The following is a 13873-nucleotide window of genomic DNA, read 5'->3' on the forward strand; positions in this document are numbered from 1 at the left end:
GACTTTATACCCTCCCTTGTTGGCTCAACTTTTCATCACACTAACATTTTTGCTCCTTACATCTTTTTTGTCTTTTTAGGCAGGTGGTAGTACTTCTCTCAGCATCATAGAATGTAGACAAGACTAATTCATATAGATTGTCCAATGTAAATAAAAGATTCTTCACCAAGAATCAAAGGATACCACCTTAAAATTGCTTCCCACGCCTAGCTTATCAGTCTCTCTCCTTATTTTGATTGCACTTTCACCAACATGTTCAGTCCTTAAAGAAAGATGCCAAGTGGTAAAAATATGTAATAAACAAGAACAACAGCTTTCTTCCTTTCCTAGATCGATGTGTTGCAGGAAAGCAAGGGAGTCTTCCTGCACTCGGAAGCTTTTTGCTTGAATCTACAATGACCACTTGAGTATATTGATGCAGCACTGACCATGTTGCAAACAACCAGTGGTCAGATACTTTAAATGTGCTCTGGGCAGGAACAGATCACTAGAGTTTTGTGCAGAGGCTCCTGTCATGTGATGAATTCAAGTAGTGATGAGATTTAAGAGCAAATGTTTGTAGTAAAATTTGGTTCGGTCAACTTTAATACTTGAATTTTCTTGAAATGAAAAGATCCTCTATACATCCTACCAATTCCTGGATTCTGATGGCACAAACAATCCAAGATCTCTTCAGTTACATGTCATCACTAATAGATTTAGTTACATGTTGCAAAACTCCCAGATATTATCTTATCAAGCTTTTGAACCCACTGCCCACTTCAATCATGATATCAAGTATGGTGAAGGATAAAAGCAGTCCATGGTGTCAATTACTTTAGACCAAATCTGGAAAGCTAGGCATCATCATGTTCTTGTCTCAGCTGAACTGCCACTGCCTGTTCAACATTCTCTCTTAAATCTGCTCTATCAAGAGAAATCTGACAACTAGTAGTACTATTAAGAGTGTTTGGTGGGATGCTGCTTGCAGCAGCTCTGGCACTCATCATGTTCTCAACTGCTGTTTCTCTCTTTCAACATGCTTTCCTGCATTTTGCACCAGATATCTTTGCTGCTGCTTAATACCAAATTGGTAGATTATTTCCCCAATTATTTTTCTCCTTTCCTTTAGAATTTTCGATCTGATAACTTCTGCATTACAAGTCAGAAGAACTATGGGAGAACCTGTCATCCATTCTACAAAGTCGGGGATCATCAAATCTCAGTCACCAGCCATATTGCAAAGACACCGGAAAGGAGTCGCTGCCCAAACGTGAACTCTGTGCGCCTCACCGCATGATGGTAAAAAAAGACCCATCGCGACCGTCCATTAGAATTCCTCCGACATCGCGGCCGTCCATGTTGTTGAACAGACACGTAAATGATAAAGAGCATAATTTGATCGAATCAAATGGACGATTGAGATGACAAGAGAGGATGGAATGAACGGTGGTTGATGAACCCACTTTACGATCTAAAGACACGGCTTCTCCGAGATCTCCGCGACCGTAGGAAGGGGATGGGAGACGAAGAGCAGAAGGACAAACCTGCGGCCTCTCCTTCCGATCGAATCCCAGGAGGCCACAAGCCCCTTCTTCGATGCATCGTAAAACTGGGTAAAGGTCGCTCCTTTGATTCTTTATCTGCTTCTTGTTGAGGATTCAGATATGAGCCTTCTTCCATTTTTCTTTTTCTTTGAAGGTGGGGCTGCGATCACTTGCAAGAATGAGTTGGAGAGCATAAATGAGGAAATCTTGGAGTCAGTGTGTGTGCAGCTGAGGGAAGCAATGAACAAATCTGCAAACTCCTCTTCAGGAAATGTTGTTTCCATGGACTGGAGCAAACGGCTCGGGAAACCCCTCATTTCTGCGCCCGAAGAGTTCAGAAATTGTCGGAGCTTGGATTTGGATAGCAACTTTATTGTTGTTCATGGAGCAGGTTGGCTAGGATGGTCAAATTTCTTAGCTTTGTTTCTTCTTTCTTGATCTTTTATTCTTCAAGAACAGTTCGGTTATGAATGCCAAAAGCCCGAACAGCAACTTGCTGGCAAGGGGTTTCAATTTCTCTTCATACTGATCGGAAATTTTAAGCCTGTTGTTGCCAGAGAAGTGTTTGACTGTTGCTAGAGTGTTTCAGAAGTAGAGTAATCTTTTTCTGCATGACATATTTTCTTTCTCACAATGAAGATAACTTCTTTTAACTATCTGGTTTAGTCATTACCTGCTATTTGCTTTTAAAGATTAATGTCAACTTGGTGAAGCTTTGTAGAGCAAGAAAATATTATTTATACTCCCTGTTCCTTGATGTAGTGGCAATTATTTTGAGTGACCTAGGCTGGTAGGATCACCAAATATATCTCCCTTTTCATAATTTCTGTTCCCACATACCCTGAATATCTTTAGAGTTTGTTCTGTGAAATGGACTTGATTTTCAAAAATAATGGATCAAGACTATAATTGTTACCCAGAAAATTCATTTATTTTGCATAAAAAGATCCACCAGAAGCATTAAGTGAAATGGGTAGCTTTCCATGGACAGGAGTAAAACTAGTTTTAATACTGTTTTGTCAATGTATATATAGCTGGTGCTAAGATAGTACTTCAAATATTTTTTACCTGTGTTTTCCAAGATTGATTCTTTGTGTGGATTATTTAACTTTTTTTCTCTTTCTTAGGGTCTTTTGGACATTTTCAAGCAAGTTCATCTGGAGTACATAAAGGAGGATTGAATCTTCCTCTCGTCAAGGCTGGTTTTGTGGCTACTCGAATCTCAGTAAGATAGATCCACTGAATTAACATTCTTTGTTAAGTAAACTGAGACCTGCTACATGAACGTTTCTATCTAGACCGTGAATGTACATTTAATGTCTTTAGTTTTGTTTATCATTTTCTAAAATTGCACAGTGGTCTTGATTGCCTATTCTTAGTGGTTTTCCAAATAATGAATCTTGCTTTGATCTGGAATTATTTTGAATCTTCAATAACCTGAAGAAAGTCATGATGTTCTTATCCATCGGTCATTGACTCTTCTCCTGGTTGGTATAGAACATATACATTTGAGGGAGATGCTTTGATGTCAAACATTGCTGTTTATTTGAAGAAATATAACGTGACATACTTTGTCCATTGAAACCCATTATCGTGTCATCCTAGAAGTTTTGCATCAAATATGGATGTCGATTATATAAAAACCTTGAGGTGATAGGCTGCATGTGGAGAACTCCTTGGACCAGAAGTCAACTTTCTTCTTCCAGCTTTCTTTTGTGTTATCCCTTTTAGAAATGAGAAATGTTTTGTCTAGCATTGATAAAAAAACCTTATAGATTTACATATGTTAAACTTCAACTCTCAAAAGCTGATGCAACTGATCGTAGAACTTTGTTGTTGTAATACATGACAGGTGCTTTCTTCTATTGAATTTTGACTTGTTGAGAGCCTCTTGTTACATCTTTAAGTCAACCATGTGTTTCTCAGATATTCTTTGGTTACACCTTATACATCATTGTTGCATATTTTTGTTATGCCTTCATAACTTGATATTATTTTCACTGTTTCTGTAATTCAGGTGACATCACTTAACCTGGAAATTGTGAGAGCTCTTGCCAGAGGTATGCATTTTGTTCTGAAGGTTAAGTATCACGTGAGGCCTCTACCATTATTGGTTTGATGTTTAGTTGGTATATAAATGTTTTATCCATCTTGACATTTTCAACTTTTATATTGCTCCTGCATCATTGGTCTTTATCTCCTTCTCCTGCCAGTATCTACCATTTGCCGGATGCTTCTGCCTGGATGCCAACTCAGTAACCATAAAACAGTATCATCAATCATCACTCTGTTTGCTAATTAATTCAGTCTTATGCCAAAGTCGAAATGTTTACGCCATATGTTTTTAAATAAAGAATCTTGTTGTGCACACCACTTCACATCCTATGAAGCACGAGTGGTTGATACTTGATAGGAGATTGGGACTATACAGTTAGGATTATACTACGACCTGAGTCATCGATTTGGACGCAGATGCAAATATGGCATGATGAAGGTGCACCAATATGTCAATTCTTGAAAAATAGAATTTAATATAGTGTAGATTCAATGATGAAGCAATAAATGTAATATTATATGTGACAAAACTTGTTATATAAAGTGTTAGGATCTTAGTTATATATTGATGAATAATAAAATATTTAACTAGCATTTCAAACTTATCTGTCATAAAATAATGTTTTTTTGGTTACATAATTCTCAAAAGAGTGTACGAGTATAACAAGAACTTATGACAGATGAAATTATAATAATTATTACATACTTTCAGGAACTGATACTCCATGCAAACAACACAAAACAATTATATATACATCTCATCCATGATCAAAAAATTCACATTCAAGAACAACAGTGTTCTAGAAAGTATCCACAAAGTTTCCTTATGCTTATTGAAATATATTATCTTTTACTAATTACGTAAAATATGGTTACCTTGATGTAGCATTCAACACATTTGTGAAATATGCTAAGATTATCTGTATGACATGTACCAATTATGGTTACATTGAGCAACGTTAATCATCCATGTCTCACGGATCACATCTCAGCATACTATGAACCTTAGCCTTTGCTTAGGAGAGTATGAATTCATTTGCAGGTCAGTGCAAATGATTCTATTTACATGGCCAGAGATCCCAAATATAGATTTTCTAGATGATTTTTTTTATTTTTTACAAAACGTAAGTTAGTTACATTTCTTGCGTGACTTTTGAATTCTTATGCAGGAATTACATAGATGACAAATCCTGATGATACATTGATCTCCTTGCAGAAGGGATACCATCTGTTGGAATGTCACCATTTGCTTGTGGATGGTCAACTCATGGAAGAAATGTTAGACTCTTAAACCCGGTGGTTATGCAATTTATATTTTAGTTTTAAGGGTTCAGATAACAATATGCACAGGACAAACTCATTTTGCTATTCTTATATAAATATTATCATTTCTCTCTAAGGTAATCACTATCCGTCTCTATTGCTCTCATTAATACTCTTTTTTGAGATTTTTTGTTATAAAGGGAGCTTAATTACAAGTTGCATACAAGGTTCACAGCTAACTAAAGCTGTGGCTTTTTTCAGGTCGCATCAGCTGATGTTTCTCATGTCATCAGCGCACTCCATTCTGGTTTTGTCCCTGTAAGTCGTAAACATTCAATCTCTGTTGCGGTACTTCTATAGTTTGGATCTGGAATCTGAAACAAGAGGGGAAACATAAGTTTGTCTTTAAGGAAAGAATAGAACACTTTGCTTGTTGTAGGAGACAGAAATGGTCATATTAAGTAATTAGCATATTCAAAGTGATTGGTATTACAAAAGATAAGGGAGATGAGGGAGTTATTTCTGCAAGCTGCATGCATACAGTAATTAAATCTTTAATTAGTAGTTCCTTAAGTGGTAAGAAATGCATAGTAGCTTGATAGAGGGTACAAATTAATTTATTCTCTCATTTTCTTTATATTCATTCGCACTATAAATTAAAGAATTTAACAGCACCAGGCTAGTGGCATAAGACGTCATCTCTTGCAGGTTTTACATGGAGATGCTGTAGTGGATGACTTACAGGTTGGTTCAACAGTAACTTTAAGTTTTCTTGAACTTCAAATTTTGTATCCTTATCAGTGAAAAGCTATTATTTTGCACATTTTTTGATCTGGTACTGACTATGGGGCTAAATTGATCAGGATTGCACCATATTGAGTGGGGATGTGATCATACGTCATCTTTCACAGCTACTAATGCCCAACTATGTTGTGTTTCTTGTATCCACAAATGCATCTATTTTGAAAAGTTTGTGTATTGTTTACTAAGCTAAAGTATTTCAAAAGTTCTTTCTTTAAATACTGCAACACCTGCAATGTGTTTTTTTAGCCCAGATGCTTGTTATAAGTGTTGCTCTTAAGCACTCTTGTAGGGTTTAAATTTCAAACTATTGTGACTTGCTTTCCTACTATTTAACATGAAGACAGATGTTCTAGGAGTTTATGATCGGCCACCAACAGACCCACATGCCATTCTTCTCAGAAAAATCGGTAAGCATTCATTTATTGCATGTGATATTTTGGTTAACTATAACTAAGGACAAGTTTGAAAAAGAGAATGATAACGCAAACCGTGGGGCTGTAAGTCGAAAGGCATGGAGTTAATTGTTTCTTGAAAAATCCAGGTTTTTGACACAATCTTTTCTTTTTCAGTTCATTATTCTGGTAGCCCTAGTTTCCTACTTTCACTTGCTATAAATTCAAATAAATTTCAGTTGTATGATATTCCTGCTGAGCTAACATATTCATAACAGCTGTAGATGAGGATGAAAATTGGATGATTGTCAAGCCCAAACTACAGCATGAGAAAATGGGAGGTATTTGATGACTGCTGAATGCACAAATAATTTATCTAGGAAAGAAATGTGTAATGTATGACAGTGTCATGGACCTCAACACATGGAGAAATCAATCATTATATTCTGCTGCTGCCTTAAGTAAATAGATGTAGCATGTGTGATAGTTCTGAACTCAAAAGCAACTCCTTATTACATGCAGTTGAGATTACAGTGGCAGCCCATGATACAACCGGCGGGATGAAGACCAAAATATCTGAAGCTGCAACGATCGCAAAGCTAGGAATTAACGTCTACATCACCAAGGTAATAATCATTCAGTGCTAAAAGGAACTTCAAATTGCTGGTGTCTGACCAATCTTAAGCATCTCCTTGGGTTTGTAGGCTGGAACACCACACTCTTTAAGAGCTCTTAGGGGAGAAGTTGGTGATGCTCCAGATGATTGGCTTGGGACTGTCATCTGCTCCTCCAAGAACAGTATTTTTCAGAACACCGGTGGCCAAGTATGATACCTGTAATCTTGATTGCTATCAGCCCCTTGGTGTGCCCTAGTTTCGCCTTTGTTTTCATCCCCGGTAGTGCAATATCACTTTGCTTTGTGATCACTAGTTCTTGGATACAGCAAAGCTTTATTACAATTTTGTTGCAATCATAAAAAAGACAACTTTTATGCATGCAGAGGCCATTTTTAAATGCATTTTTTTCTTGAGGCTAAGGATACCATGACATTGTTGCATCTTAAGATCATCTTCCGTAATATTGCTCTCACCTAATGATAGGGGAAGATAATACATAGCAAGCTGTTGACATTCTGACTCACACGTCAGGTGGGTCCCAGTCCGCCAAGCGGGTGATATATCAGGGAAAGAAAGTGAAAAGTCAATGGACGTAGTTGAAATCTCATGATTTTTGGATTCGACGATTTTATGATCGAGAGATACGCATAATGACCATTTTTTTATTCTCATGATCACTTATCGTATTATTAAATATCCTAACTAATAAGTTAGGATTAACTTCCAGTAGATTCAACACTTACACCTCCTCCGAGATCACTCGTTGACTCTCGTTGACTTAAAGTATCAAATAGATAGATTTTATCGGACATGCTCTTGATATAATTTTTATGATCTTGATTCATCAACGCTCCCCTACTAGAGCTTTGATAAGTATATTTAGAGAAATTAAGATTTTATAAGTATCAGAGTCATCTTTTACCTTCAAATACATCTTTTAATATTCATCGTAAAAAAATAAAATCGTATGGATTCATCCAAAATGTTAATATTCATCGTAAAAAAATAAAACGGATCTATCTAAAACGGATAATTCTTCGAGTGCCGTTGTGCTCGTATCGATAACGTTAATAATTAATATTTTAAACTTATATATAATTATACATATTTTTAGTTAATAAAAAAATGATTCGAACTTATCCCCTTTAAAATGATTTGAATCTACCTACCTCAAAACATAAAATTACCCTAATGTGAAGGTCTATCCTTTTAATTTTAATCCGACATGGTGATCTTATTCCCAAATAAACAAGTTAATGCACAAAAAATCCACAAGCTAAAGAAATTTGCAAAATGTAGTATGCAATTCATTAGGGAAAACAAAGTGATTAGGGTTCCACAATTATCCTTTTTTTCCTCGCATTAAACTGCATTCTGTATAAAGCCTAGCACAGATGTAGTAATAATGCATGTGCGCACACAACACATTGACTTTATCGCTCCCACAAACATTTCTGTGTAGTGGACTAACACCATACCATCTCATGCCTGCCGCATGGTTATCCTCCGGATCAACCAATTCAGGTGGTCGCTCGATTCCGCCAAATCCCCAATCAGTAGGGTTTCATATCATCGTCTCTTCCCTGCCTTGCTTGCTTCCTAAGGATTAAGTCGCCCAGCTCGGTCCGTCTTCTCTCTAGCTGTTGACTGCGCAAGCTGGTGCGTATACTTGTCCTATTTCACACTGTTCATGGCTTTTGGTGTCGGTAGAAGCCCTGACGTTTAAAGTTCTATTTATTGGTTTCTCTTTCTCTCTAACTCGTTTTTCTTCCCGAATCATTTGGTCATATTAGGAGATTATAAACATAAAGGTATAAAGATTGAATTTTTCGTTGGACGAAACATTTGCCAGCTGCCAGAACAAGCTAATCTGAATAATAAAGGAGTTTTTACCTCTTTCATACCATATGCTTTGGGTGAGAGCTCAAGGGGATTGCTTTAACTGTGTCTCTTATCAAGTTTATGGGATATGTTGCTTGAGTTTCTTTGGGTTCTGATCAAGTTTATGATCAATGTAAACGTCGCCTATCAGTTAATATTAGAAGTTACATAGACGAATGGTGTATTCCTGTATCATTCTTTGGGATTTGGTACTTCATTCTCATTCTGAGTGTAAAGGCTAATTAAGAAGGTGAATACTGTTTTTGATGGCGTCTAAATGTACCGTAGTGGTCATTTTGAGTTGCCATATTTACATTCTTAATAGCAACATAAGTAGTTTGTTCTTCAGCTGAAAATCAAGTTTTATTTTAATTTGGTTTTTAAAGGTAAACTTGTGCCATTTTGTTTTGAAATGGATTTAAAAAACTTGAAATTATGGCAGCTTGCTTGAGGAGCAGAGTTTAAAAGTGGTTGAACTCTGTCAAGCACTGGTTAAAAAGCCACCCAAATGATGCCAGGTGTTTGCATAAGCAGCAGCTTGGCAGCCTCTGCAAATGGAGGGAGTTGTGGGGCTGTTACCATGGTTAACAGTGATGTACGACTTCTTTGTAAGATCCCTATGAACTCTGTGATCATTGGGCCATCTCTACGGCGCCAGGAACTTCTGAGGTTACACCCCACCAGCTCGAGTAGAACAAGAAGAATGAGTTCCCGGGTTAGAGCTACATGGCCATTCAGGAGCAATGGCAAAGAGATGGATGTCAATATAGAGCGCAGTGAGGCTGCGAACGAGGACATCTTGATTTTCTTTTTTCAGTTGGACTTGGAGACTCGAATCCAGGTAATATTTTCTTGTTACTATACTTATTTCAGTACACTCACTTTCATATTTTGAAGTAGTTTGCCATATCTGGATGTTTAATTAGAGGTGGGGTTGTCTGTTATATTTAATGAAACTAACAGATATTTTCTTCTCTAATGAAATATGAAACATACATTGCTTTGTCATTTGAGAGGGCAAACCTCAGCATTATCATAAAATTGCTTCTTTGCAATCTAGTTGACTAGGTTTCAAGCCATGGAGATAGCCTTTCTGCTTGTGGAGTAAGACTGCGTATGTTGACCCTTTCTAGACCCTTCATTGGTGGGAGCTCATGCATTAGTTACCCTTTTTATACATTTATTTGTCACTTGGACTGTACCTTGCATTTCCTGAACTATTTCGTTTTCAAATCATATGCATCTTTATCTGCTTCATTTTTATACCAACTTGTCTAAAAACTATGCTCTGAGATTCTTTTCTGTTTATTGTCATTGCAGTATGCTTTAAACATGGAACAATATGAAGCTGCTCAACAGTTAAGGAACAAACTTGATGAGGTAGATAACTAAATGGAGGTTTTAAATACAGTAATCTGGTATAACATGCTGATGTCCTACTCCTCTTGGTAGGTTGAAGCAGAAATTATTAAGCAACGGGAAGCTAAAAGGGGTTCGACAAAGAGTGAAGCTCAGGACAAGGCCATAAATCTATTACGACTCCGGTGAGTTTGTTATGATTTTTCCATCAAGATTGATATCAATCATCATGCATTCTTTTGCACATCCAAGCTAAATATATTATTTTAATAGGAACCTCTTATTTGATTCTGTACGTAAAAAAGTTTTATCTGCTGCACCATTTTAGATATTTTCTTTGTTAACCATAGCTGGTGCAGTGGCTTGCCTTTTACCCATTTTGTTTCTATCATTCAGTGCTGACATGCAGAAAGCTATAGAGGATGAAAACTATGCTGTTGCTGCTGAGTTGCGTGATGAAATATCCAAACTTGAGGTACAAAGGAGCCTGCTGCTTCTTCCTTGATGTCTATTTCTTGATTCTCTTCTTTATGTAGCACATTCACTATCTATGTCTTGTCATATTCTCATGTGTTCTGTTATTGGTGGCCTCTTGTATGCAGACTGAGATTCTAGCTGCATCAGCAAAAGCTCTTGCTTATGAGAACATCCAATATGCATTTCGTCTTGGGCAGAGAGTACGACATAAAAAGTTTGGTTAGTTTCTGTTCTCTCACCAGCTTTTCTGTTTTATATGGCACATGTACATGGTTTTCTTTTCTGAAGTTTCTGGTATTTTTTATGGAAGGTTCGGATACTGAGATTCAATACATGAGTGTGCATATTTTTTTGGCAAAGTTTAAGGCTCCTTCATCAAAAATCATGTGAAACCAAGCATTATGAAGCTTGTTCCTGGTGAAGCTAGTTTATTACTTGATTGATCATGGATAAGCTTCTAGTGAGTTGATTCTTTCCGAGGAAATTTTACGTGGGAAGCAATGTTTTGTGTCTGAACATTGACCATATGAAGAGAATCATCCCAAGTCCTCTACTTGTTTCCCAGTTTTACAACCAGCCAACAGGGTCTGAAAGATCTAAACTTATTCAACCATCAGTTTCTCGGTTTTGCTTCTAGATAATAGTCCTAATTAAAAAACTTTTAGCATTTCATGCCCTTCCTACCAAACAATGTCTGTGATATGAATTTATATTTTGACTTAATCCATTATCTAATGAAATTTCTATTCAACCTGTAGTTTGGTAGAGATTTTTCATAGTTTAGATGATGTCCATGTACCATACGATGCAGAACATCTTAGCGAGCTTGATCTCTATAAGGTCAGAAATGGAACAAATGTGTTTGGTTTGTGCATGATGTTCGGCAATAGCATAGGTGCATGTCACACAAGTGACTTATTTCAGATAATATTATGATTTTTAAACACAGGTATTGTAGTTTGAAGTGCTTTGTTCCATAACATCACAGTTGCTTCATGTCTTGCTAGTTCAATAGGAACTACATTTTCCCATATCCTGAATGATTATTGTTCAACATAATCATCACAGGTTATCGAGCTGTAATTTGTGGCATGGATCCTGTATGCTGTGAATCAAGTTCATGGATGGAGATTGCACATGTTGATAAGTTGCTTCAAGGGCGAAATCAACCATTTTATCAGGTTGAACATATTTAAGAGAAAACCTTGTTAATTATTCTTAGGAATATCTTCAGTTTCAAGCATGAAGCGGAGTCTAGTAGTTCCGCATTGGATATTCAAACTTATCACTTAACTGTCTGGATACAAGATAACATCACTTGTACCTGAAGATTACCTTTTTCATGACTGGTTTCATCACTTGTATCTTTCAAAGTCTTCCCATGAGTCAAATTCTACGATGGCATCTAGGGATAAATCTATCTTGGTAATGCAATCAGATGATGCACATCAATTTGTCTTTGGAAGTGTGGCTCTAATGTATTTTAGACCATTGATTTCTTGATATTCCTTTTGATGTGGCTTTTTTCATTATTCAGGTATTGGTTGATGTACGTGCAGATCCCAATCTTCTAGTCGCATATGGTAAAAGCTTCCTTCTTTAATTCTTAAATTCTCCTATGTGGATCCAGTCTAGCCAACATTCTTTATCAGGCATGCTATTATGTTCAGTTCATCTTGTAACTTCTGAAACTCACTGGACGGGTTTGTGCATGTTAGAAATTGCTTGAGCGTAAGAAAGCAATCCTTGGCTTTTTATGTCTTTTAAGAAAGCACTAAGAGCTTGTGACAAAAAGACTAAGGTCAGGAGTTGTAGTTAATGAGCCTATACCCTTTGCTTCAACAATCAATTTGCTACTATAAGTGGATTGTCTATGACCAAGTTACGTGCAGCCATTCTTCGAAACAAATCTATGGTACTCAAGATCCGAGCTCTTGCCAGATTTCATTATATGTTATGGACATGTAGTCACAATTAGCTTTCAGTTTTTTCTAAGATCATGAGAGAGAGAGAGAGAGAGAGAGAGAGAAAGAGATTTTCCATCATCTTTTCCTAAGTGAGCATAATAGGTTTTTTTCACATGTGGTTGCATTGAGGACTATGTTGATGATAGATAGTTTGTTCCATAAGTCTTCACAAAGTGGTGAATGTCTAGCAAATTAGTCATTTCTCTCTTCTGGGAGCCCATTTTCTACTGATATATTCTTCAATTGTGGAAGATAAAATCTTGACAGTACCTAAATGTGTTTCAATTATCATCAAGAATTTTCAATTTTTCTAAGGTTTGTAAAGAAAGATATTTTTTTTCGCATTTTTATGAAAAGAAACCTACTTTAAGTGGATTGTCTATGACCATGTTTGGTCCTTGTTATGCGCAGCCATTCTTTCAAACAAATCTATGGTAGTCAAGTACTGAGCTCTTGCCAAATTTCATTATATGTTATGGACATGTCAGAATTAGCTTTCAGTTTTTTCTAAGATCATGAGAGAGAGAGAGAGAGAGAGATTTTCCACCTTCACATGCGGACGCATTGAGGACTATGTTGATGATAGATGGTTTGTTCTATAGTTTTCACAAAGTGGTGTTTGTCTAGCAAATTAGTATATTGTCTCTCTTCTGGATATATCCATGTATTTCAATCATGGAGGAGAAAATCTTGAAAGTACCTAAATGTGTTACTTTTCTCACCGGAGAATTTACAATTTTTCTAAGGTTTGTAAATTTTTCTGACATTTTTTATGAGAAGAAACTTCATCACTACTGCAATTATCTTGATTAAGGCGTTCTTAATATTCTTGTCACTGTTACACTATAACTATTTCCAATGGCTTCTCACTGTAAATTCATTATGGATGAATGCTGCAGTTGCAGAAGAGAATCTTTTAGCCAATGAACAACCAGACATGGTCAGTGGAAGCACCTTAGTGAGTAGCAATGAAATTCCTGTTAGCCTTGTGGTTTACTTATATTTGCACTATTGACTTGCAGGACAGGTTTGATCATCCTTATGCTTCCTTCCTGTTCTATGGGATGGACACCGCAGGTGACTTCATCCCGATAAAGCAACTCCGTGAGAAATACAATAAGCCGCGCCATGAAGTTCCGGTGGACACGAGTGATGAGGATGCCGGTGGCAATCTTTGAGCAATGTTGCTGGGTTGTCGGGTTGCAGCCTATCATACAGGTTATCATCTGGCTATATGGTGAAATTCTACCTTCATCCATGACCAATACTTTGATGTGGCTAGTGTTGTTCAGCTTCATCTTCCTCCTTCCACCAATACTAGAAGCTGTGCTTGGAAAAGGAAAAGAAAGGATGGATAGTCAGAGAGTTGTGTAGATATGTGCTAATAAAAGCATTGAAATCATAAGAATTCCTTGTGCCCTCAGAAAAATAGAGAGAGTAAAAATTACTCCTATTTGGTTTGCAAAGTTGCTGTTGCAGACTCTTGATGACTTCACTTGGTGTTTCATACCTTTTTTTTTTCTCTCTTTTTA

General features: G+C 36.7%; 2 protein-coding genes across 5 annotated transcripts; both read left to right on the forward strand.

Annotated features, from left to right (window-relative positions):
* Window positions 1-1420: 1420 nt before the first annotated feature.
* Window positions 1421-7035, forward strand: LOC135606177 (isopentenyl phosphate kinase-like). Its single transcript, XM_065097040.1, has 12 exons — window positions 1421-1595; window positions 1681-1917; window positions 2654-2751; window positions 3544-3586; window positions 4798-4859; window positions 5106-5162; window positions 5553-5588; window positions 5708-5785; window positions 5989-6055; window positions 6319-6381; window positions 6563-6666; window positions 6745-7035. Exons 1-12 carry the CDS (start codon window positions 1436-1438, stop codon window positions 6868-6870), a joined length of 1131 nt encoding a protein of 376 aa, XP_064953112.1. The 5' UTR covers window positions 1421-1435; the 3' UTR covers window positions 6871-7035.
* Window positions 7036-8157: 1122 nt separating this feature from the next.
* Window positions 8158-13836, forward strand: LOC135606189 (clp protease adapter protein ClpF, chloroplastic-like). 4 transcript variants are annotated; one of them, XM_065097062.1, is made up of 10 exons: window positions 8158-8316; window positions 8981-9379; window positions 9859-9918; window positions 9991-10082; window positions 10294-10372; window positions 10500-10593; window positions 11443-11558; window positions 11912-11957; window positions 13241-13281; window positions 13364-13836. In XM_065097062.1, exons 2-10 carry the CDS (start codon window positions 9047-9049, stop codon window positions 13517-13519), a joined length of 1017 nt encoding a protein of 338 aa, XP_064953134.1. In that variant the 5' UTR covers window positions 8158-8316; window positions 8981-9046; the 3' UTR covers window positions 13520-13836. The 4 variants fall into 4 exon arrangements, with proteins under 4 accessions (XP_064953134.1, XP_064953143.1, XP_064953151.1 ...); XM_065097071.1 differs by having other exon boundaries at window positions 11443-11555; XM_065097079.1 differs by lacking the exon at window positions 13241-13281 and having other exon boundaries at window positions 13364-13507.
* The last annotated feature ends 37 nt before the right edge of the window (window positions 13837-13873 follow it).

Source organism: Musa acuminata, chromosome BXJ1-2 (genome assembly GCF_036884655.1).
Source record: "Musa acuminata AAA Group cultivar baxijiao chromosome BXJ1-2, Cavendish_Baxijiao_AAA, whole genome shotgun sequence".
NCBI lineage: Eukaryota > Viridiplantae > Streptophyta > Magnoliopsida > Zingiberales > Musaceae > Musa > Musa acuminata.

Coding starts and splice junctions, on each gene's coding strand:
- LOC135606189 (XM_065097062.1), top strand. CDS start 9,047: ATGATGCCAGGTGTTTGCATAAGCAGCAGCTTGGCAGCCTCTGCAAAT. Junction 9,919..9,990: donor TAAGGAACAAACTTGATGAG/GTAGATAACTAA, acceptor TCCTCTTGGTAG/GTTGAAGCAGAAATTATTAA. Junction 11,559..11,911: donor ATCAACCATTTTATCAGGTT/GAACATATTTAA, acceptor TTCATTATTCAG/GTATTGGTTGATGTACGTGC.
- LOC135606177 (XM_065097040.1), top strand. CDS start 1,436: ATGAACCCACTTTACGATCTAAAGACACGGCTTCTCCGAGATCTCCGC. Junction 5,163..5,552: donor TCCATTCTGGTTTTGTCCCT/GTAAGTCGTAAA, acceptor CATCTCTTGCAG/GTTTTACATGGAGATGCTGT. Junction 5,589..5,707: donor CTGTAGTGGATGACTTACAG/GTTGGTTCAACA, acceptor TAAATTGATCAG/GATTGCACCATATTGAGTGG.